Source organism: Pelobates fuscus, chromosome 9 (genome assembly GCF_036172605.1).
Source record: "Pelobates fuscus isolate aPelFus1 chromosome 9, aPelFus1.pri, whole genome shotgun sequence".
Taxonomy (NCBI): domain Eukaryota; kingdom Metazoa; phylum Chordata; class Amphibia; order Anura; family Pelobatidae; genus Pelobates; species Pelobates fuscus.
This window is the reverse complement of record NC_086325.1, coordinates 168,184,742-168,208,580: the sequence shown is the minus strand read 5'-3', so window position 1 is coordinate 168,208,580 and position 23,839 is coordinate 168,184,742. Positions and strand designations below refer to the sequence as shown.

Here is a 23,839-nt window from a genome sequence, read left to right as displayed (position 1 = left end):
AGCTGGGTTCATAGAGAGAGCTATTGAGCTGGGGAGAGAGAGCTATTGAGCTGGGGAGAGAGAGCTGGGTTCAGAGAGAGAGCTATTGAGCTGGGGAGAGAGAGCTGGGTTCAGAGAGAGAGCTATTGAGCTGGGGAGAGAGAGCTGGGTTCAGAGAGAGAGCTATTGAGCTGGGGAGAGAGAGCTGGGTTCAGAGAGAGAGCTATTGAGCTGGGAGAGAGAGCTGGGTTCAGAGAGAGCTATTGAGCTGGGGAGAGAGAGCTGGGTTCAGAGAGAGAGCTATTGAGCTGGGAAGAGAGAGCTGGGTTCAGAGAGAGAGCTATTGAGCTGGGGAGAGAGAGCTGGGTTCAGAGAGAGAGCTATTGAGCTGGGGAGAGAGAGCTGGGTTCAGAGAGAGAGCTATTGAGCTGGGGAGAGAGAGCTGGGTTCAGAGAGAGAGCTATTGAGCTGGGGAGAGAGAGCTGGGTTCAGAGAGAGAGCTATTGAGCTGGGGAGAGAGAGATGTGTCAGAATGTGTCAGATTCCAGTAACAAACGCAGGCAATAGATTTCCTTCCAATTCCTGCATCTGAGACATTTGTTGATGAAAATCCATGGGCTACAATACAATGCTAAAGCAATCACATAAGAAATGGTTTAACAATAATAATAAAACAAGTTTAGATAGGTAACCAGCAAACTCCTACTGATCATTTAGTAACCAGCAAGATGTACTTACCTCGCATCCGACTAAACATTTTACACGTTTTGTGGGACACAGCTACATAACATTGCATATCAACCCATCGTAATCTAGACACATTGGAGGTTACCCATGGTCCAGTAATGATGCTCACATCCTATTTAAAGGCACTTTCAGTGATGTGCAGGGGCCATCATGGACAATTCCAGCTACAGTAGCTCTCTGTGTGCTTGGACCAGGCAGACTTGCCTTCGCTCTCCATGTGAATCAATGAGCTTTGGGTGCCCCTGACCCGGATGCCAGGTCACCGGTAGTCTTTCTTTGCACCACTTTTGGTAGGTACTAACCATTGCATACCGTGAACACCCCGCAAGACTTGCTGTTTTGGAGATTCTCTGACCCAGTTGCCATCACTATTTAACCCTTGTCAAAGTCACTCAGATCTTTTCGCCGGACTGTTCACCTCCTATCTAATATATCCAGAACCAACATAAGTTGTCGTTACACCAAATATGGGAAGTGTTGTGGAAATGAAATATTATCCTGATTTCTTTAAACTAGTAAAATGTATATTTACTTTATATAGTTCTCAATCAGCATTTATCGTTTTATATGATTTACTTAAAATGGCCGCTAGGGCCAGGGAGTTTCCCTTAGTCATCGAATAACACCCTCACTAACAAGATGGCGCTGGAGTCTGGGGGAGACCCGCACGATGCCAGTGACATCACACCCGGTAGGACGAGCAATAAATCAACCACTTAACCCCTAACCAATTATTGATGGATAAATCAATGTTATCTCTGACAATGCCTATGATGTAATTTTGCTTTATAAGGGGCATGCCACCCCCTTCTAATAAACATTCCTCAAGTTCTTCATTAACCTGAAACTTGTGTCTGGTGTGAATTACTTCAGGGAGCGTGCACGCACTGTTTCTTTAATTTGGCCAGGGGCAGATACACAAAATAATCAACTTATTGATTGATTTCCACTTCAGGAAGCAAACATAAAAGTTTATTTTCTCCAATGGATGAAAAAGGAAATATATCTTACTCATTTCTGACACTGCAGATCCAATTCATTGTGGATAAATACCAAAGTGGAAATTGCCCACAGAAGATATCCAGGAAAATTACTCCAAGTAACAAGTCATTGCTGGTACTAGTTTCTTGTAAGAAAAAAAAATATATATATATATAACATGGTGTAACGGAGCTCCAATAATCTCCAGTACCTCAGTAAAAAGTTCCCTTTTGCTAGAGAAGACCGCGCTGACGTGAATATAGCCGTTTCCCCAAACACCAGAAAACACTCCCGTGAAGGGTAAAAAACACACGTTACTGGGACATAGGCAAACATTTATAGGGACAATCACAACAGGGGTCATCAACTAGGACAATAGGTTTTCTCGCTAGCGGCACTTTGTCTGTGAGATAACTCAGTTAAGTGCAAATCATTTTATAAACTTTCAGACAACACGGTGCCTTACAACAGTAACTTTAAAAACACATAACAAAATTGTACATCCCCAGGCAAGCCTCATCCCTACAAGCAAGATGTCCACAAAGTACTCCGATCGATTGTGCCCAGTCTGAGAAATCATGAAATCTAGTTTAGCGAGCTATTTCCTGATCCAGCGAGGAGTTCCAGGCTACTGCTTGCTAAGGGACTCTGGAAAAGAGTCATCCTGCCTTTGGAGAAGGGGGCTTCCCCTGGCTCTCGGTGTGCATTGATGGTTCTATATCTTCACTTCAAGTAGTGCTCTTCTGGGCAACTGTGTAACTGAGCAGTGACGAGCTTAAGTTGCACCAGCAGCCGCCTCGTACTTGACCAAGTTAGATTTTCCGGCGGTTAGCACCTGGTCTCGCTGGAGGAGTCCCAGGGATGGAAAATGAGACCCCGCTGCGGAATATGTTGGCGCTATGTAAATAATAAAACAGTTTTTCTAAGCTCAAGGTAATGAGCATTACTCAGTGATTATCATTGTTAGCAAACACATTGCTAAGCTGGGTTGTTAAAGAAATGAACATTGTTTTATTTAGCGTCTTCAGACTATGGCCTCTATTTAATCAGCTTTCTAAATGATTCACTACTGTTAGAATAACTTTAAAAAAAATCTACTGAAGTCACCCTTCACGTCTAGGAAGGAAGTTCTGAAGATAAGTAATTTATAACGTTTTTCCAACAGTACTGAATCATTTGGAAAGCTTTTTAAATATTAGATTAGATTGTAAGCTTCCCGGAGTAGAGCCTCACTGCCTCTTATTTCTGTAAAGCAGATTTGGGATTTAAATTTACTTATGAATCTTCAATTCATTGTACAGCGTTACAGAAGATGTTGGCATTTTAATAATAATTACCTGCCCTAAAAGTCCTCCTGCTGTCAGGGCTGGCCACAGCAAAAACCTAGACAAATGTATTTTCACAGCATTGCCTGCAGGGGGCAGTCTATATATTCACATGATTGCAAATTGTAACAAGAGCAGAACTTGAGATATACTAGATTGATGGGGCATGAGAAACATTGGGGGGGAGGGGGGAGACACTAGTTGGGGATAGTGATGTACCGAACTGTTCGCGTTCGCCGCGGCGGGCGAACACATGCGCGGTTCGATCCGCCCCCTATTCGTCATCATTGAGTAAACTTTGACCCTGTGCCTCACAGTCAGCAGACACATTCCAGCCAATCAGCAGCAGACCCTCCCTCCCAGACCCTCCCACCTCCTGTACAGCATCCATTTTACATTCATTCTGAAGCTGCATTCTTAGATAGAGGAGGGAAAGTGTAGCTGCTGCTCATTTGATAGGGAAATGGATAGCTAGGCTAGTGTATTCAGTGCCCACTACAGTCCTGAAGGACTCATCTGATCTCTGCTGTAAGGACAGCACCCCAAAAAGCCATTTTTAGGGCTAGAACATCAGTCTGCTTTTTTTCCTGTGTAATCTATTTGCAGTTGCCTGCCTGCCTGCCAGCTTCTGTGTCAGGCTCACAGTGGATACTGTGCCCACTTGCCCAGTGCCACCACTCAGATCTGGTGTCACAATAGCTTGCATTTAAAAACAAAAACATTTTTTTTCACTGTTATAGATTGAATAGCAGTTAGTTGCCTGCAAGCGGGTGTCAGGCCAACAGCGTGTACTCTGCCAACCTCTGCCAGTGCACAGTGCCACTCATATCTGGTGTCACAATAGCGTGCATTTAAAACCCAAATTTTTTTTTCACTGTTATAGATTGAATAGCAGTTAGTTGTCTTCAAGCGGGTGTGTCAAGCCTTGTAACGAAAATATACCCCAACTCGCAGGATTCAACTCGACAAAAGACAACACAGAGGAGAGATACGTCTACCGGACCTTAGAATGGCCGGACTCGACGTATATGAGAGGAGACAGAGTCAGGAACGATCCAAGGTCAAGGGCACAGAGAGACAGCGTAAACTAGGACTAGCCGGGGTCTGGTACACAGTAAACAGGAAGCCGGCAAACAGAACAGATAAGGATAAAGAGATAACGTAGTCAGAAACAAAGCCAAGGTCAATACGAAGGAACACAACTGAACACAACAAGCGCTAAAGGGAACTGAAACAGAAACCACGATAGGGCAGGGAGTAAAGGGAGAGGTAAGTTTAAATACCTTCAACTTATTCTTGATTGGCCCCTGTCATATCCACGCCCCCAAAATGTGAGAGTATGGGGAGTGTGGGGTGACAGGGGCCAATGGGAGACCGTTTTGATTTTCGGCTCCCACTTCCCCTTTAACAGCGTACTCGTAACGCGCAGCGCGCTCGCAGAGCTAGGCGGGACACGTGACCAAATTCCGCGGTCAGCGCCCGCCGTCATCGGCGCTCTGAGCGCGCCGGGAACAAAGGACCTCAGCTGGCCCCCGGACAAGGTAAGTAACGCTACAGGCCTACAGCGTGTACTCTGCCAACCTCTGCCAGTGCACATTGCCACTCATATCTGGTGTCACAGTAGCCTGCACGCATAGTACCACTAATCAAAAAAAAAAAATAACAGGCAGAGGCAGGTCACCCCGCAGGGGCCGTCATGGTCGTGGTGCTGTGATTCCCTTTTGCCCTAGAATAATGCCCAATTTTCAGAGGCCACGTACCCTGAACTTGAAAAGTTCTGAGGACATAGTTGACTGGCTAACACAGGACACCCAATCTTCTACAGCTTCCGCTCGGAACCTTGACTCACCATCCTCCTCCAGCTTAGCTTCGGGCACCTCTCAAGATACCACTCAACCGCCTGCCGCCACCACCAACACTAGCACCACAGCTGCTTCACTTTATCTGTCAGAGGAGTTATTTACACATCCGTTTGAAGAAATGAGTGATGCGCAACCATTATTGCCAGAGGATGTAGATAACAGGGATATGTCTCAGTCAGGCAGCATTACACACATGGACGTACGGTGTGATGATGATGATGTTTTACCCGCTGCTACTTCCTTTGCTGAGTTGTCAGATACAAGTGAAGTGGTTGATGATGACGATGCGTCCATAGATGTCACGTGGGTGCCCGCTCGGCAAGAAGAAGAACAGGGCGAAAGTTCAGATGGGGAGACAGAGAGGAGGAGGAGGAGACGAGTTGGAAGCAGGGGGAGGTCGTCGCAAGGAGCTAGTGGCACAGTCAGACAGCATGCATCGGCACGCATGCTGTGTCCACCACCAGAATGCCGTCATTGCAGAGTTCAGCAGTGTGGCATTTTTTTTGTGTGTCTGCCTCTGACAACAGCGATGCCATTTGCAACCTGTGCCAAAAGAGTCGTGGGAAGTTCAACACCAACCAAGTTACAACTGCTTTGCGTAGGCACATGATCGCACATCACAAACGCCTATGGGATTAACACATGAGTACAAGCAGCACACAAACTCAAAGCGGCCATCTTCCTCCTGGTCCAGCATCTTCAGCCACGTCAACCACTGCTGTCCTCCTTGCCCCCTCTCAACCATCCGCCACTCCGTCTCTCGCCTTGAGCAGTTCCCGCTCACCTGCCCACAGTCAGGTGTCTGTCAAGGACATGTTTGAGCGTAAGAAGCCAATGTCAGAAAGTCACCCCCTTGCCCAGCGTCTGACAGCTGGCTTGCCTGAACTATTAGCCCACCAGCTTTTACCATACAAGCTGGTGGAGTCTGAGGCGTTCAAAAATTTTTTAGCTATTGGGACACCGCAGTGGAAGGTACCCGGACAAAATTTATTTTCACAAAATGCAATCCCCAACCTGTACTCCATTGTGCAAAAGAAAGTAATGGCATGTCTGGCACACAGTGTTGGGGCAAGGGTCCATCTGACCACCTCCTCTACTCCTCCTACTCCATCCTCTTCCATAACCTCCTCGGCTGAGTCCTCTTCTGCTGCTGCGTCTTGCTCCACATCAACGGCACCCCCCCAGCTCCCAGGTAATATTCCACATCCCAGATACGGCAGTGTCACGCCGTCTTGGGTTTGACTTGCTTGAAAGCAGAGAGTCACACCGGACAAGCACTCCTGTCTGCCCTGAACGCACAGGTGAAAAAGTGGCTGACTCCGCAGCAACTGGATATCGGCAAAGTGGTTTGTGACAACGGAACAAATTTGTTGGCGGCATTGAAGTTGGGCAAGTTGACACATGTGCCGTGCACAGGCTTACAGGACGTCCTGAAGCAGGCCAGGAAGGTGTGTGGCCATTTCAGGCGCACTTTGCAGATATCCAGTGGCGAAACAACATGCCAGTGAGGCGCTTGATTTGCGACAGCCCGACATGTTGGAATTCAACACTCCTAATGTTCGACCGCCTGCTCCAACAAGAAAAAGCCGTTGATGAATATTTGTATGACCGGGGTGCTAGGACAGCCTCTGGGGAGCTGGGAATTTTTTTGCCACGTTACTGGACGCTCATGAGCAATGCCTGTAGGCTCATGCGTCCTTTTGAGGAGGTGACAAACCTAGTCAGTCGCACCGAAGGCACCATCAGCGACATCATACCATTTGTTTTCTTCCTGGAGCGTGCCCTGCGAAGAGTGCTGGATCAGGCCGTAGATGAGCGTGAAGAGGAAGAGTTGTGGTCACCATCACCACCAGAAACAGCCTTATCAGCATCGCTTGCTGGACCTGCGGCAACGCTGGAAGAGGATTGCGAGGAAGAGGAGTCAGAGGAGGAATGTGGCTTTGAGGAGGAGGAGGAAGACCAACCACAACAGGCATCCCAGGGTGCTCATTGTCACCTATCTGGTACCCGTGGTGTTGTACGTGGCTGGGGGGAAGAACATACCTTCACTGAGAAGGAGGAACGGGAAATAAGTAGCTCGGCATCCAACCTTGTGCAAATGGGGTCTTTCATGCTGTCGTGCCTGTTGAGGGACCCTCGTATAAAAAGGCTGAAGGAGAACGTGTACTGGGTGTCCATGCTACTAGACCCCCGGTATAAGCAGACAGTGGCTGAAATGTTACCAAATTACAACAAGTCGGAAAGGATGCAGCATTTGCAAAATAAATTAAAAAGTATGCTTTACACAGCGTATAAGGGTGATGTCACAGCACAACGGGAATCTAACAGGGGAAGAGGTGAAAGTAATCCTCCTCCTCCCACGACCATGCCGGCAAGGACAGGACGCTTTAAAGACGTGTTGTTGATGGAGGACATGCAGAGTTTTTAAGTCCTACGCATCGCCGCAGCCCTTCGGGATCCACCCTCAGAGAACGACTCGACCGACAGGTAGCAGACTACCTCGTCTTAACTGCAGATATCGACACTCTGAGGAGCAATGAACCCCTTGACTACTGGGTGTGCAGGCTTGACCTGTGGCCTGAGCTATCCCAATTTGCGATAGAACTTCTGGCTTGCCCCGCTTCAAGTGTCCTGTCAGAAAGGACCTTCAGTGCAGCAGGAGGTATTGTCACTGAGAAGAGAAGTCGCCTATGTCAAAAAAGTCTAGATTACCTCACCTTTATTAAGATGAATCCCGAAGGGACTGACAGTGGGCGATACATTCGACTAAAAAAGGCCTGATGAGATGAGCTGCCTTGGGCTAAAAATGGTGACCCTATGTAGGAGGAACAGTCCCTATTCTGCTCTGTGTCAGTGTGTATCAGGGTCCCTGAGGACAGATGTAAATCCATATCTGCCAAGTGACCCTATGTAGGGGGAATAGTGCCTATTCTGCTCTGTGTGAGTGTGTATCAGGGATCCTTAGGATAGGTGTCAATCCATATGTAACGGACCGCTTCATCAGACAAGGGGTAAAAATCAGTTTAGGCGATATGCCCCTTTCTGAGAGACAGGCACAGCTACTGCAGAACACCAAACTCCCGAACTGGATACAAAATAGCACTCCAAACTGGAACCTCACGAATAGCTGCTAGCAGACGAACAGGAAAAGCAGACATCAGTTTACACTCCTAGCAATCAATCTCCAACAGCATACAGTGAATCCCCCCCAAGAACGAGACAAGGCTCCGTGTTGAGTGTCAAGCAGTGGTCTCAGGTGCTGGCACACCCAGCCTGGTTTTTATTACGGTTGTGCACATACAGGACACACCCAGGGGGAGGCATAAAATAACCAATCAAGTAACAGTACAACCCACACATCCCCTCCCCTCAGATAAACAGTTAACATAATTAGTACATACAGTAAAAATACAGTTTCCACACATACTCTGTAACTTTAAAACCATACATCACATTCACATAAAAATACATATCCACAATCAATCCATTCAGGGGAACAACATATTAAAAATTGGCATTAATCAGACCAGGGGTTCAAAAGTTAGTAGAAGTATCTTTTGGGCCCTGGCTGGCAGCATGGCAAAATCTGGCTCAAACAGTAAAAGTAAAACATCCCCACAATGCATCATGGCTTCCTCCCTTCTGCCCTGGAGAAGTAATCCAATTATCTCCCAGGTCAAAGACAAAACTACATTACACATGTGGGGACCTAAATACAGGATTATGTTTTAAAATATATAAAGTTACTTTTTATACATTAAACACAGACATGTAACATATCCCCAGATAGCTCAGGTCTGCGTGCACATTATTAGGTGAATGGCACGCAGACCACACAAATACAGTTTAATTGCCATGGAGCCAAAGTCTTTACCATAGTCTTTCATTATATGAATAGGGCAAGTACCGAATGGCCCCACTGTGTTTAAAGGGCCAGAATGAGTGACATGCACTCTGTTAGGGCCAAATACGTTTTATAAAAGGGCCCAATCTCCCAGGGCCATAGTCCAAAGGCAGCAGGCGGGCAAGCAGTCCTCTCCAGGCCCAAGTGGCGAAGGGCACTTTGTCACACCATATCTGCCAAGTGACCCTATGTAGGGGGAACAGTCACTATTCTGCTCTGTGTCAGTGTGTATCAGGGTCCCTGAGGACAGGTGTCAATCCATATCTGCCAAGTGACCCTATGTAGGGGGAACAGTCACTATTCTGCTCTGTGTCAGTGTGTATCAGGGTCCCTGAGGACAGGTGTCAATCCATATCTGCCAAGTGACCCTATGTAGGGGGAACAGTCACTATTCTGCTCTGTGTCAGTGTGTATCAGGGTCTCTGAGGACAGGTGTCAATCCATATGTCAAGCTGTCAATATGTCATATGTCAATCCATATCCATTGTGATTTAGGAATGTTAGGTGATTTATGCCCTTTATGGATTAAAACCAGACTCTGCATCAACTGTGTAATTTTCCATGGGAGTTTTGCCATGGATCCCCCTCCGGCATGCCACAGTCCAGGTGTTAGTCCCCTTGAAACAACTTTTCCATCACTATTGTGGCCAGAAAGAGTCCCTGTGGGTTTTAAAATTCGCCTGCCCATTGAAGTCTATGGCGGTTCGCCCGTTCGCGGAAGTTTGCGTCCGCCGTTCGCGAACCGAAAATGTTATGTTCGCGACATCACTAGTTGGGGGGAGGTGGTAGGTGAGGGATAGACACAATTGTGTAGGTAGGGGTAGACACAAGGTAGGTAGGGAGAAGTGAGACCAGGTAGATAGTTGGAAGAGACACTAGGTAGGTGGAGGAGGGACACAAGTGGGGAGGAATGACATTAGGTAGGTAGGTGTGGAGAGAAGGTAGGTAGGGAGGAGTGACACTAGGTAAGTGGAAAAGGCACTAGGTAGTTGGGAAGATAAATTAGGTAGGTGGAGGAGAGACACTAGGTAGGTGGGGTTAAGACACTGAGTAGGTAGGTCAGTGTAGACACTCTGTAGGTATGTGGAGGAGGGGAGACACTAGATGGCAGATGAAATGTGACGGAATGTCTGGCATCCCGACCGAGTTCCTCTGTCAATCGCTGCTTCCTAGTACTTGCGAGCACCATAAGCACTGCACTGGAACACCATAACCACCTAAACCACACAATAGGTAGGTGGGGGAAGACACTGGGTAGGTAGGTGGGGGGGAAGACACTGGGTAGGTAGGTGGGGGGAAGACACTGGGTAGGTAGGTGGGGGGGGAAGACACTGGGTAGGTAGGTGGGGGGAAGACACTGGGTAGGTAGGTGGGGGGAAGACACTGGGTAGGTAGGTGGGGGGAAGACACTGGGTAGGTAGGTGGGGGGAAGACACTGGGTAGGTAGGTGGGGGGGAAGACACTGGGTAGGTAGGTGGGGGGGAAGACACTGGGTAGGTAGGTGGGGGGGAAGACACTGGGTAGGTAGGTGGGGGGGAAGACACTGGGTAGGTAGGTGGGGGGGAAGACACTGGGTAGGTAGGTGGGGGGGAAGACACTGGGTAGGTAGGTGGGGGGGAAGACACTGGGTAGGTAGGTGGGGGGGAAGACACTGGGTAGGTAGGTGGGGGGGGAAGACACTGGGTAGGTAGGTGGGGGGGGGAAGACACTGGGTAGGTGGGGGGGGGAAGACACTGGGTAGGTAGGTGGGGGGGAAGACACTGGGTAGGTAGGTGGGGGGGAAGACACTGGGTAGGTAGGTGGGGGGAAGACACTGGGTAGGTAGGTGGGGGGGAAGACACTGGGTAGGTAGGTGGGGGGGAAGACACTGGGTAGGTAGGTGGGGGGGAAGACACTGGGTAGGTAGGTGGGGGAAGACACTGGGTAGGTAGGTGGGGGGAAGACACTGGGTAGGTAGGTGGGGGGAAGACACTGGGTAGGTAGGTGGGGGGAAGACACTGGGTAGGTAGGTGGGGGGGAAGACACTGGGTAGGTAGGTGGGGGGGGAGACACTGGGTAGGTAGGTGGGGGGAAGACACTGGGTAGGTAGGTGGGGGGGAAGACACTGGGTAGGTAGGTGGGGGGAAGACACTGGGTAGGTAGGTGGGGGGAAGACACTGGGTAGATAGGTGGGGGGAAGACACTGGGTAGGTAGGTGGGGGGGAAGACACTGGGTAGGTAGGTGAAGGGAAGACACTGGGTAGGTAGGTGAAGGGAAGACACTGGGTAGGTAGGTGGGGGAAGACACTGGGTAGGTAGGTGGGGGGGAAGACACTGGGTAGGTAGGTGGGGGGGAAGACACTGGGTAGGTGGGGGGGAAGACACTGGGTAGGTAGGTGGGGGGGAAGACACTGGGTAGGTAGGTGGGGGGAAGACAGTGGGTAGGTAGGTGGGGGGAAGACAGTGGGTAGGTAGGTGGGGGAAGACAGTGGGTAGGTAGGTGGGGGAAGACACTGGGTAGGTAGGTGAGACACTCTGTAGGTGGGGGGTCACTGGGTAGGTGGGGAGAGACACTCGGTAGGTAGGTGGGGGGTAACTGGGTAGGTAGGTGGTGGGGGAGACACTGGGTAGGTAGGTGGGGGAGACACTGGGTAGGTAGGTGGGGGAGACACTGGGTAGGTAGGTGGGGGAGACACTGGGTAGGTAGGTGGGGGGAGACACTGGGTAGGTAGGTGGGGGGAGACACTGGGTAGGTAGGTGGGGGGAGACACTGGGTAGGTAGGTGGGGGGAGACACTGGGTAGGTAGGTGGGTGGGAGACACTGGGTAGGTAGGTGGGTGGGAGACACTGGGTAGGTAGGTGGGTGGGAGACACTGGGTAGGTAGGTGGGTGGGAGACACTGGGTAGGTAGGTGGGTGGGAGACACTGGGTAGGTAGGTGGGGGAGACACTGGGTAGGTAGGTGGGGGAGACACTGGGTAGGTAGGTGGGGGAGACACTGGGTAGCTAGGTGGGGGAGACACTGGGTAGCTAGGTGGGGGAGACACTGGGTAGCTAGGTGGGGGAGACACTGGGTAGCTAGGTGGGGGAGACACTGGGTAGCTAGGTGGGGGAGACACTGGGTAGCTAGGTGGGGGAGACACTGGGTAGCTAGGTGGGGGAGACACTGGGTAGCTAGGTGGGGGAGACACTGGGTAGCTAGGTGGGGGAGACACTGGGTAGCTAGGTGGGGGAGACACTGGGTAGCTAGGTGGGGGAGACACTGGGTAGCTAGGTGGGGGAGACACTGGGTAGCTAGGTGGGGGAGACACTGGGTAGCTAGGTGGGGGAGACACTGGGTAGCTAGGTGGGGGAGACACTGGGTAGCTAGGTGGGGGAGACACTGGGTAGCTAGGTGGGGGAGACACTGGGTAGCTAGGTGGGGGAGACACTGGGTAGCTAGGTGGGGGAGACACTGGGTAGCTAGGTGGGGGAGACACTGGGTAGCTAGGTGGGGGAGACACTGGGTAGCTAGGTGGGGGGGAGACACTGGGTAGCTAGGTGGGGGGGAGACACTGGGTAGCTAGGTGGGGGGGAGACACTGGGTAGCTAGGTGGGGGGGAGACACTGGGTAGCTAGGTGGGGGGGAGACACTGGGTAGCTAGGTGGGGGGGAGACACTGGGTAGCTAGGTGGGGGGGAGACACTGGGTAGCTAGGTGGGGGGGAGACACTGGGTAGGTAGGTGGGGGGGAGACACTGGGTAGGTAGGTGGGGGGGAGACACTGGGTAGGTAGGTGGGGGGAGACACTGGGTAGGTAGGTGGGGGGAGACACTGGGTAGGTAGGTGGGGGGAGACACTGGGTAGGTAGGTGGGGGAAGACACTGGGTAGGTAGGTGGGGGAAGACACTGGGTAGGTAGGTGGGGGAAGACACTGGGTAGGTAGGTGGGGGAAGACACTGGGTAGGTAGGTGGGGGAAGACACTGGGTAGGTGGGGGGAGACACTGGGTAGGTAGGTGGGGGGGAGACACTGGGTAGGTAGGTGGGGGGAGACACTGGGTAGGTAGGTGGGGGGGAGACACTGGGTAGGTAGGTGGGGGGGAGACACTGGGTAGGTAGGTGGGGGGGAGACACTGGGTAGGTAGGTGGGGGGGAGACACTGGGTAGGTAGGTGGGGAGACACTGGGTAGGTAGGTGGGGGAGACACTGGGTAGGTAGGTGGGGGAGACACTGGGTAGGTAGGTGGGGGAGATACTGGGTAGGTAGGTGGGGGGAGATACTGGGTAGGTAGGTGTGGGGAGACACTGGGTAGGTAGGTGGGTGGGAGACACTGGGTAGGTAGGTGGGTGGGAGACACTGGGTAGGTAGGTGGGTGGGAGACACTGGGTAGGTAGGTGGGGGAGACACTGGGTAGGTAGGTGGGGGAGACACTGGGTAGGTAGGTGGGGGAGACACTGGGTAGGTAGGTGTGGGGAGACACTGGGTAGGTAGGTGGGGGGAGACACTGGGTAGGTAGGTGGGGGGAGACACTGGGTAGGTAGGTGGGGGGAGACACTGGGTAGGTAGGTGGGGGTAGGTGTCTCCCCCCCACCTACCTACCCAGTGTCTCCCCCCCTGGGTAGGTAGGTGGGGGAGACACTGGGTAGCTAGGTGGGGGGGGAGACACTGGGTAGCTAGGTGGGGGGGAGACACTGGGTAGCTAGGTGGGGGGGAGACACTGGGTAGCTAGGTGGGGGGGAGACACTGGGTAGCTAGGTGGGGGGGAGACACTGGGTAGCTAGGTGGGGGGGAGACACTGGGTAGCTAGGTGGGGGGGAGACACTGGGTAGCTAGGTGGGGGGGAGACACTGGGTAGCTAGGTGGGGGGGACACACTGGGTAGGTAGGTGGGGGGGAGACACTGGGTAGGTAGGTGGGGGGGAGACACTGGGTAGGTAGGTGGGGGGGAGACACTGGGTAGGTAGGTGGGAGAAGACACTGGGTAGGTAGGTGGGTGGGAGACACTGGGTAGGTAGGTGGGTGGGAGACACTGGGTAGGTAGGTGGGGGGAGACACTGGGTAGGTAGGTGGGGGGAGACACTGGGTAGGTAGGTGGGGGGAGACACTGGGTAGGTAGGTGGGGGGAGACACTGGGTAGGTAGGTGGGAGAGACACTGGGTAGGTAGGTGGGAGAGACACTGGGTAGGTAGGTGGGAGAGACACTGGGTAGGTAGGTGGGAGAGACACTGGGTAGGTAGGTGGGGGGAGACACTGGGTAGGTAGGTGGGGGGAGACACTGGGTAGGTAGGTGGGGGGAGACACTGGGTAGGTAGGTGGGGGGGAGACACTGGGTAGGTAGGTGGGGGGGAGACACTGGGTAGGTAGGTGGGGGGGAGACACTGGGTAGGTAGGTGGGAGAGACACTGGGTAGGTAGGTGGGAGAGACACTGGGTAGGTAGGTGGGAGAGACACTGGGTAGGTAGGTGGGAGAGACACTGGGTAGGTGGGGGGAGACACTGGGTAGGTAGGTGGGAGAGACACTGGGTAGGTAGGTAGGTAGGTGGGGGGGAGACACTGGGTAGGTGGGGGGGAGACACTGGGTAGGTAGGTGGGAGAGACACTGGGTAGGTAGGTGGGGGGGAGACACTGGGTAGGTGGGGGGGAGACACTGGGTAGGTAGGTGGGAGAGACACTGGGTAGGTAGGTGGGGGGGAGACACTGGGTAGGTAGGTGGGGGGGAGACACTGGGTAGGTAGGTGGGGGGAGACACTGGGTAGGTAGGTGGGGGGGAGACACTGGGTAGGTAGGTGGGAGAGACACTGGGTAGGTAGGTGGGAGAGACACTGGGTAGGTAGGTGGGAGAGACACTGGGTAGGTAGGTGGGAGAGACACTGGGTAGGTAGGTGGGAGAGACACTGGGTAGGTAGGTGGGGGGGAGACACTGGGTAGGTGGGGGGAGACACTGGGTAGGTGGGGGGAGACACTGGGTAGGTAGGTGGGAGAGACACTGGGTAGGTAGGTGGGGGGGAGACACTGGGTAGGTAGGTGGGGGGAGACACTGGGTAGGTAGGTGGGGGGAGACACTGGGTAGGTAGGTGGGGGGGAGACACTGGGTAGGTAGGTGGGAGAGACACTGGGTAGGTAGGTGGGAGAGACACTGGGTAGGTAGGTGGGAGAGACACTGGGTAGGTAGGTGGGGGGGAGACACTGGGTAGGTAGGTGGGGGGGAGACACTGGGTAGGTAGGTGGGAGAGACACTGGGTAGGTAGGTGGGAGAGACACTGGGTAGGTAGGTGGGGGGGAGACACTGGGTAGGTAGGTGGGGGGGAGACACTGGGTAGGTAGGTGGGAGAGACACTGGGTAGGTAGGTGGGAGAGACACTGGGTAGGTAGGTGGGAGAGACACTGGGTAGGTGGGGGGAGACACTGGGTAGGTAGGTGGGGGGGAGACACTGGGTAGGTGGGGGGTCACTGGGTAGGTAGGTGGGGGGAGGTAGTTGGTAGGTTAAGGAGGGGGTACAGTAGGTAGGTATATGACTTGGGTGCTGTTGCTATGGTTACCAGACCCGCCATGTGCTGTCTGTCATTGAACAGACCGAGCTACCCGCGGAGCATGCTGGGAGGACTCCGGGCAGCTCTGACAGTCCGCGTGCAGGGAGGAGGGAGTATTTGCGTTCCAAGCCTCGCTGTGAGCGCGGAGACACGCCCCGTAGGTAGGCGGAGTCTCCTCTGACAGGTTTGTGGTCTCCGTCTGTCAGTGAGGGAGAGGCGTGGTTTACGTGCTCAGTGGGCGGGCTCAATGTCCTTCCTCCCAGGTGTCTATTAACGGGCGGGTTTAATATGGATCTGTCACTCAGGGGGCGTGGCATGGGCGGACTCAGTGCTCCCCTGTCAGCGTTTCCTCCAGTCAGAGAGCAGTGGGCGTGGCTGTAGGCGTGGCTTTCTGAAGTACTCTGTGCGCGCACTCAGTCACTCAGTCAGTGAGCGGAGCAGCCAGCGGCCGGGCAGAGCCGGAGAAACACACACACACACACACACACAGAGACAGACAGACAGACACAGGCTGCTGGAGCCAAGGGGAGCCAGTGTCTCAGGAACCGAGCAGCTTCTGAGGAGCTGAGTCTGAGGAGCTGAGTTGGTGTTTAAGGAGCTGAGTCGGAGGAGGAGCTGGAGCTGGGTCTGATTTGCTGGAGTTGGTGTTTGAGGAGCTTAGTGTGAGGAGCTGGAGCTTAGTGTGAGGAGCTGGAGCTGCTGAGAAGCTGAGCCATTGAAAGCAGCACAGACCAAGTATGGCTGTGAGTGGTGGGAGTAGCAGGAGCTGGGCACGGCCGGGGCTGGAGGCTGGAAACATGCCTGCCTGGAAGCTGGAGGTGCTGGAGAGGAAGCGGGCAAAGATGGGCAGTCTGCCCCCAGCCAGGGAAGGGTCCCCCAAGAGAGGCCGGCCCCAGGAGCGGGGCCCTACAGAGACTTTGGTGCTGCAGGACAGCCTAGGGCCCCTTCATGAAAACCCTTTTATCAAGTTGGAGAAAGAGCGGCGGCGCAGGTGGGGCTCCCAGCACTCCCCAGGCAGGAGCCAACAGCAAACCTCCCCTATTCGGCACTTGCTGGACATGTACAGCAACGTACCAGGCATCAGGACCATCAGGGCTGAGAACATCATCATCATCGAGTCTGACCCCGGCTACTTCGGCAGGACTTCCGCAGAGGAGAACACAGGGAGCAAACATCACCGTGACCCAATGGAGGAGCTGCTGGCCAAAAGGGGCAGCAAAGTGACAGAGATTAGAGCGTCTGAGGTGGTCATTTACGAGCCTGACCCTTCCATGAAGGTCAATGAGTCAGTTTCTCTAGGCCAGGAGGACAATGCTGTGTTGGAAGAGGCTGGCAGGGTGAGCAGACTGCTGGAGAAGTTTGACCATGGCCACAGTAAGCCTGTGCGAACCAGGAGCTGGGAAAATCTGCTGGATAGAGACTCTCAGCCCTCACACCGTAAGCCCACCATGTTGCCAAAGCCTCTTATCATTGAGCGGCAAAGCCAAGCACCCGTGAACAAGGCAGCCAAGCGGTCTGGGGAGATATCGCCTTCATCTTCCTCATTTTTAGATGAGGACAGTAAACGGTTTCCCTTAAACAATCCTTCATGGTTACCTTCCAAACCACCAACTGTCCACTCTATCCCTGACCCTGGTTTGTTTCATAAAAGACCTACCAGTCCCGTATCTCCACCTGCAGTAGTTGCACCTGTTTCCACAACCCCTCTGGTGGTAGGTCCACTATCGCCTCATTACGAGACCTCCACAGATGAGAAGAGTGTGTCAGCTGTGGTGGCATCCTTTATTGAAAAGTTTGAAGTGGGCTCCTCACAAAACAATTTGCCTTTGTCCAAGTTTTTGACTGGGTCCCAGAAGACTGGTAGAAATACAATTGTCATCAACCCAAAAGCCACATCTTGGAATTCTACCAGACCTGAAACTAGTGGAAGCCAGGCAAAAGAGAGCCTGCCTCTTACGAATGGTCATATTGACCAGTCCAATGTAAGTGCTAAGGCAGATGGCTCTGTAAAAATAGAAGACCTTCTTTCTAAAAGCAGAAGAAGCAGGGGCTACAAGGTATCTGAGGGAAGTGGGCAAGTGCCATCTACTGCAAGTGTTTCTTCTAGTGAGATCTCCCTTGGGGCCAAAAGCTGGGGGCCAAAGTGTGAGGTAGACCATGCTAGAACAATCATTCCCCCTGAATCCAGTGCCACTGAATCAGGTTTGTGTTCATCGTACAACCACTGTGACCCAGCTTCCAGCAGTGCCACTCCAAACCAGCAAAAGCGAGTGTCTGCCTCAACTAGCACCAATGACTCTTTCGAGATCAGGCCAGCTCCAAAACCAGACCTGACGAACATCGGAGAAAATGACATCCAGGCTAAGGCACTCGCAAACATCCGAATGCAGTCCAAAAACTCTTTTGTTTTTGTTCCAAAGAAGAGGCAGGCCCCTTCTGCACCAAAACATGATACAGCCATGCAGTCTTCGATCAACAGGCCAAAAGTAAAAAATAGTGCTTCCATATATAATGGTTCCAAGCTGGATTGCACCGATGCTCCTTATGAAAATGGCATCCTGTCAAATGGAGGTGAAAGTTTTTCGGCCAGAGGGGACATTTCTAATCCAGTTGAAAGACTGGAGCAGACTGAGTCACAGAAGGCTTCTACAGTGCCCGCACTCTACGACTTTGATTGGAAGAGTGGTCTTTTACCAGCTCACTCTGCCACTGAAGGACACTCATTCACTGATGTTGGCGCAGAGTTGGAGTACATTAGTAGTGTTCAACATGACAAAAGAAATGATGTCTTACCTGTCACTAACATACACGAGGGTGTTATTAAATCTGATATTCCCATCACAAATATTGATGATGTAGTCACTAATGATGTTGGAGAGCTAAGTCAAGAAAACAAAGCAGACGTGAAAGGAACAGATTCATCTGCGCCTTCTTATCGCCCTCATGCTTCACTGTCCTCTGTCCGCAATAAAGTCGGGAATACGTTCACGGTGGTCCCCAGAAGGAAGCCAATAACCGAGCAGGAGGCCTTTAGAACACCTATCATTGAAGAAGAGGACGATGATGAAAGCCGGTCTAAAAGAAAGCCTTCTGATGGGAATGATGCACCTTATTCTGAACTTGGAGCTTTGCTCAAAAAGCGGTATCCCACCGTGGATGAGATCCAGGTCATTGGTGGATACCTCTCACTGTCCAAATCCTGTCTGTCCAAGAATGGCTCGACTAGAAAGAAGGTAAATCATTGAGAACGGGTTTGTTTGAGGAACATTCCCAAGATTTTAGCAGCCAGTCTGTAAACATGGCCCTGGACTGTTCTGAGCAATTATTATTACAGAAAGTCAAACCCTTTCCTCTGTGATGGCCAATCCCACACAGTGTGCAGGAAGCCCATTCTCATATTGACTTTGTGTAATATAATCAGAAGCGTTTTCTTTTCCATTAGATTGACTCGTTAAGTTTTGTGTTTATTTTTTTAAAAAAACATGTTTTTTTTGTAGATTAGTGATTGATTGCTAACCTTTGGCTCTCCACCCCGTGTGATCTACATGTTTTATTCAATAAATGTTAAAATTGGGGAGAAAAGACAAAGGAAAAGCAACATTTTTAGAATTTTTCCAGCTCTGATATTTTAAAATTCAATGTGCGATATTTTCATTGTGATTCCTCCCCAATTTCTGGTTTACAGAATAAACCTGTATTAAACCACAATTCGAGTCTAGTGGCCGGCTGAGGATAATGTAAGATATTTCTCTGCAGGCAGAATAATGGAAAGTTCTGTTTTTACTGTGATCCATTTTTGTTTTCATACATATCGCCCAGGTAAAACACAGGTTAATGACGGCTGTTCTGTCTGACAGTGAAAGGGTTATTCAAGGAATGACGACTACACCAGCAGAAAGTAAACCTCCGACAATAATTCATAGTTAGAGTTAAAGGGATTTGACTTGATTCTTGTGTTTTTTGTTTGTTTTTTACCCTCGCTATATGAAGTCATAATTTAATGCAAAGTTTTTTGTTTGTTTGTTTTTAAACACTGACCGGGTTATACACACAACTGAGAATTCAAAATGAACTAAACATTTAAGTACAAATTAGCTGAACACTTGGAGATTTTTTTTAAAATATTTTTTTCTAGTTTTTGGCTATTTTGTCCTGAAATTTGAAATTCACGTTGAATACGGTAACTGAAACATTCCAGGAGAGTGGTTAATCTCTAAACTGGGAAATGTAGGAACGGAACGCAAAACCTAGGCAGAAATAGCTGACCACTCCGCTATAGTCACGACTTGTCTGTTTTTAGCACCGAATTTTCATTTCAGTTTTGAATTCACTTGAATCTGTGTTTATTAAAACCCCTGTGTATTTGTATCGGCCCCTACCACCTCTGCTGGGAGACTGTGCCTTCATCTACACCTCCTTCTGATTCCTGACACTTCCCTCAGCTAGCGTCCATTTACATCATTTTATATTTCAACAAATTCCTCAATATTTGGCTCATATCTCATAGATTCCGTGTTTATGACTTTTTATCTTTTTACATTCAGGTGTAGAAATCATCCTTCTTTTTCTCCAATTTAGATCCAGTTTATTAATGACTTGGAAATGTAGTCCTTTAGTGTCCGTTAGCTGCCCCAGGTTCTGCTCCAGAAATTGCAGTCAAATTTGGAGTTAGGGGCTTGGCCCGATAGGGGCCTTCCTTGTTTTCCATACTGCTCAGCCTTTAAGTAGGGTATTCCTTCCATAGTGATGTACGTGGTATGATAATGGCTAAAAAAAACTGATTTCTAGATTTGGTTTAAAAATGTAAAACAAAGCGCTCTATATAGTACTCCAATGGTGAGCAGTGAGTGTTTCATGTTAAAGGAGCACTCCAATCCCCTAGGATGTTGCTTCTCTGTGTGGTGACCGTGGTGAGAGCTGCAATGCTGCGCATGCACCCGTAGTTCCCCCATTACTTTATTAATAGAGGTATTGGATTGGACCTGAGATCATCGATCGCGAGTGGGCTGCGCTGAGGAGGCTCTGTGGGCAAAGGAAAATAGGTGGGGTTACTTTTTTATTAATGCTAAAGGGGAGCGTCCCAATGTTAAACATGAAATTACAATTTTTAACAATGAATTGCTCCTTTATTTTTGTTAAGGCATCGTGGGAATGTGTTCCCCTGCTTTAACCGCAAGTGGTGTCAATGTTTTCAGCACATCCAATAGAATGTATTTGTTTCTCCTCCTGTGGTTCCTTGGAACCTAAAAGAAGCCCATTAAGCTGTGATCCCCAGTTTTACATTAGTCTGTTCAGGCCGTACACTGTGCCGGCTATACAGAGCGCTGGGGATTTTTCTTGTGCTGTTCACAGATCCTGTTTGTGGCCCCATTAATGTGGTTTCCTCTGTAAACAGCCAGGTTTCGGGTGAGCGCTGCGGGTATGCAGAGCCTGTGGCCTGCCCTGCCCTTCTATGCTGGAACAAAGTGTTCTGCATTTATAGTGTTCCCTGGCTGGGACCGGCGTTACGATGCTGGGTGTGTGGGGAGGGCAGGGTCTAATGCCAGCCAGGAGCTCTCGTGGCTGGCCATGTATTGTGGCCTCTTGGTGGGTCCTGCCTAAGTTGTCACTTAGTGCTCAATGGCCACATGGTCAGTTTTTCCACTATATTTTTAGAGTACGGTGAATGCTCCATGCTGGCTGAGAATCTTGGGGTGTGAAGTGAGACCTTTAGCCTTGCTTTCCATGGTCCTGCAAGCTCACTTGTCATTCCATGGTTATCGGAGGAGTACGTTCCTGAGCCCATGTAATATTCACCTACTATACAAACCGGACATGATGGACCTTTATATAGCTAACGGTACCTGCTCTGTGTGTCTATCTCTGTAATGGTGTGTGTGTTTCCGTTTAGGTGGCCAGACCCCTTCCGTTCACAAGAGAATGGTATTTTTATTCACTTTTTTTTTTTTACGGTGTGCTGGTCTCCCCTCGACTGCCCTGCCTCTATGGCTGAGATGATCAAACTTGATGATCTCAGCCAATCCTAAATTTTCCCATAGGATTAGCTGCAAAACACTGCACCAATCAGCATCTCCTCATAGATATGCATTGAATAAATGCATCTCTATGGGGAGCGTTCAGCGCACACTGTGCAGCACTAAAACAGGAAGCATCTCTATTGACCGTCTGAGTGACGGTCACTAGAGGTGTCACTAGTAAGCAATGTAAACACTGCGTTTCCTCTGAAAAGGCAGTGTTTACATTGAAAAGTCTGCAGGGACAGGCTCTAGACACCAGAATCACTACATTAAGCTGTAGAGGTCCTGGTGACTATAGTGTCCCTTTAAGAATTGTATTTTTGTCGTTGAATATAAAGCTTTGTAAGTCTTAAAAAAAAAAACAATCTGGCTCCTAACTTTTTTAGCTGGCTCGTAGATTCAAAGTAAATTTGTCAAGCCCTGGTTTAACATATGAATGTGTGTCAGTGGACACTCCACTGCATGATCTACTGGTATCTGGAGATACTGCTTTCTGCCCATTGGTATAATTAAGGTGGTAATTAGAGCAGTGCATTATTGGAATGTGCATATCTACACATCCTCTCGGCCTAGTGATAAAAGTTGACGTTGTCTGCGTCATGTGACATATGGCTTTTATTTATACTCCAGAATGAGTGCATGCTGGTCCAAGGTTCAGCCAACGATAAGACGTACTCTATACTTCCTGTTCTTTGTATAATATTATAGCTGTACTCTCCCCGAAATTCTCCAGATACCCACCACCCCCAGCCATAATGGTTCAGCTGTATAAAATTGTTCAGATTTGCACTGTGAACGCGGTGTATACGCCTAAAACTGCGCAGCGATTGCAAAGTCCAAATGTCGGGACGCTGAGAAATGTCTTGCGCTCCCTGTAAACTGTGACTGATTAATGTGTTCATAACCAGAACAAGTATATCGGCTACGGAGGGGGACAGACTGGCCAAAAACTGCCTGCGTTAATCATGAACGCCGCATCACCCATTCTGTGTTAATCATTTCTAAAATGGTTCATTAATTTTTTTCTTTATATTAACTGGACATTTGCACGTCTGTTGTGATGACTTATCATTTCCACGCTTGCGTCTGACCCCTTCACAGCCAGCAATCCAGGGGTTATGCTAAAATAAGGGAATTGTGGGACCCTTCGGTACAGTTTAAAATCAGGGGTTTATTCACTAAACAGCAAATTGTCACGAACTGAAAACTAAACGGCTAAATGTAGGCTTACATCGGCAAGCTGTGACCACAGCTAGGTTGGTGAATGAACTCAAATCTTCCATGTTACCTTACACTTTGTAATTCCCCTTTTAGTTACAATTAGGATTGATGTTAGGAGATACACACTGCTTTCTGCAATTGGGTTCGTTGGCCCCTGGGGACAGCATCCTCTGAGGGCTCTCCCGGTACAGGCCTCGACACGCAGAGCGCAGCTCGTTGGATGGACTGCACCTTTTAATGTTCGGTTGGAGAGCTTTATCTTGTGTGACTTGTTGTTGCCTAACTGGGTGTACATCCAGGAACCAGCATCACTTGGGAATAGTGGTGACTCCCATAGCTGGGGTGACGCCTGTGGTTTTATGGTTTTATATAAAATGAATCTTTAATGCTTTCTGCAAATTAAATCTTCACGTTGTGGGGGGGATTTAGCAATACGGGAAGAGGAAGGAACTGATGCCAAACTCTGAGAGTCGGGCGTGTGAAGTATCTGACGAATATGTTTTAAATGGGCTCTTTTTGTGTTCTTTAATCAGTGCATGAGACTTGGGGAACATATTGCACTCTGAGCTCAAGCAGGATGATGTAGCAATTGGCTTGTGACTCTGACTTGCCCGCTTTTTGTCAAAAGTCTGTGAATTTTCAACCAGCGCGATACAAGTCACTGTTTATTGTAAATAAGCCCCCATTTCACGCTGGCTCAGATTAGTAATTTCTTCTTTTCATTCACCCCTAAATCTTGGACCAATTTTGGCTTCTCTGGGCCTTGTTAGTGTGCTTCAGCCTACATTCTCCTTGCAGCCCTTAGGGTGACGTGGGAATTTGCATTTAGTAAAATGTTAGCTGCTCTGTCACTGGCTCCTCCGTCTGATTTAATGGCTAGGTCTATCGACCTGGGACTGCAGACAAGGCCGGGGGCACTTTATTATGTACATCCGTGTTCAGCTGGGAGCTCGTGATTATAAATTGTGTAGTTTATCCCATAGCAAGTAAACGAAACAGGTTCTGAATACATCAACCGTTTACGTAGTCTTGTAAATGTCACACAAACACCACTTTGTGATTTATTAATCTGAACATTGTGCAGCCAAAGTTATTGCAAGTTGAATTATTGAGAATTGTGCTATGCTGCCCGTATTTGGGCAAAAGTGACTCTGTAACAGTGAGTGAGTGGACAATGTTGGCCCCCACCGCGTTCTTGTACCAGTTATAGAGGACAAAGCAAGTTCTTCATTTCTAGTGACCACCTATAGATCAAAGTTTAATAAAGCCTGCCGTGGATCATCGGGCGGATTGGTGATGTTGGGGTCCACTTTAAA

At 50.1% G+C, this 23,839-nt stretch overlaps 1 protein-coding gene across 2 annotated transcripts in view; it reads left to right on the top strand.

Annotated features, from left to right (window-relative positions):
• Positions 1–15,905: 15,905 nt before the first annotated feature.
• Positions 15,906–23,839, top strand: part of TPRN (taperin) — a 35,121-nt gene continuing 27,187 nt past the window's right edge. Inside the window, exons 1-2 of one of the 2 annotated variants that reach the window (XM_063433051.1) lie at positions 15,906–15,931; positions 15,967–18,518. In XM_063433051.1, coding sequence (XP_063289121.1) covers positions 16,023–18,518 — 2,496 coding nt within the window. In that variant the 5' untranslated portion in view covers positions 15,906–15,931; positions 15,967–16,022. The other variant, XM_063433049.1, reaches the window with a different exon arrangement.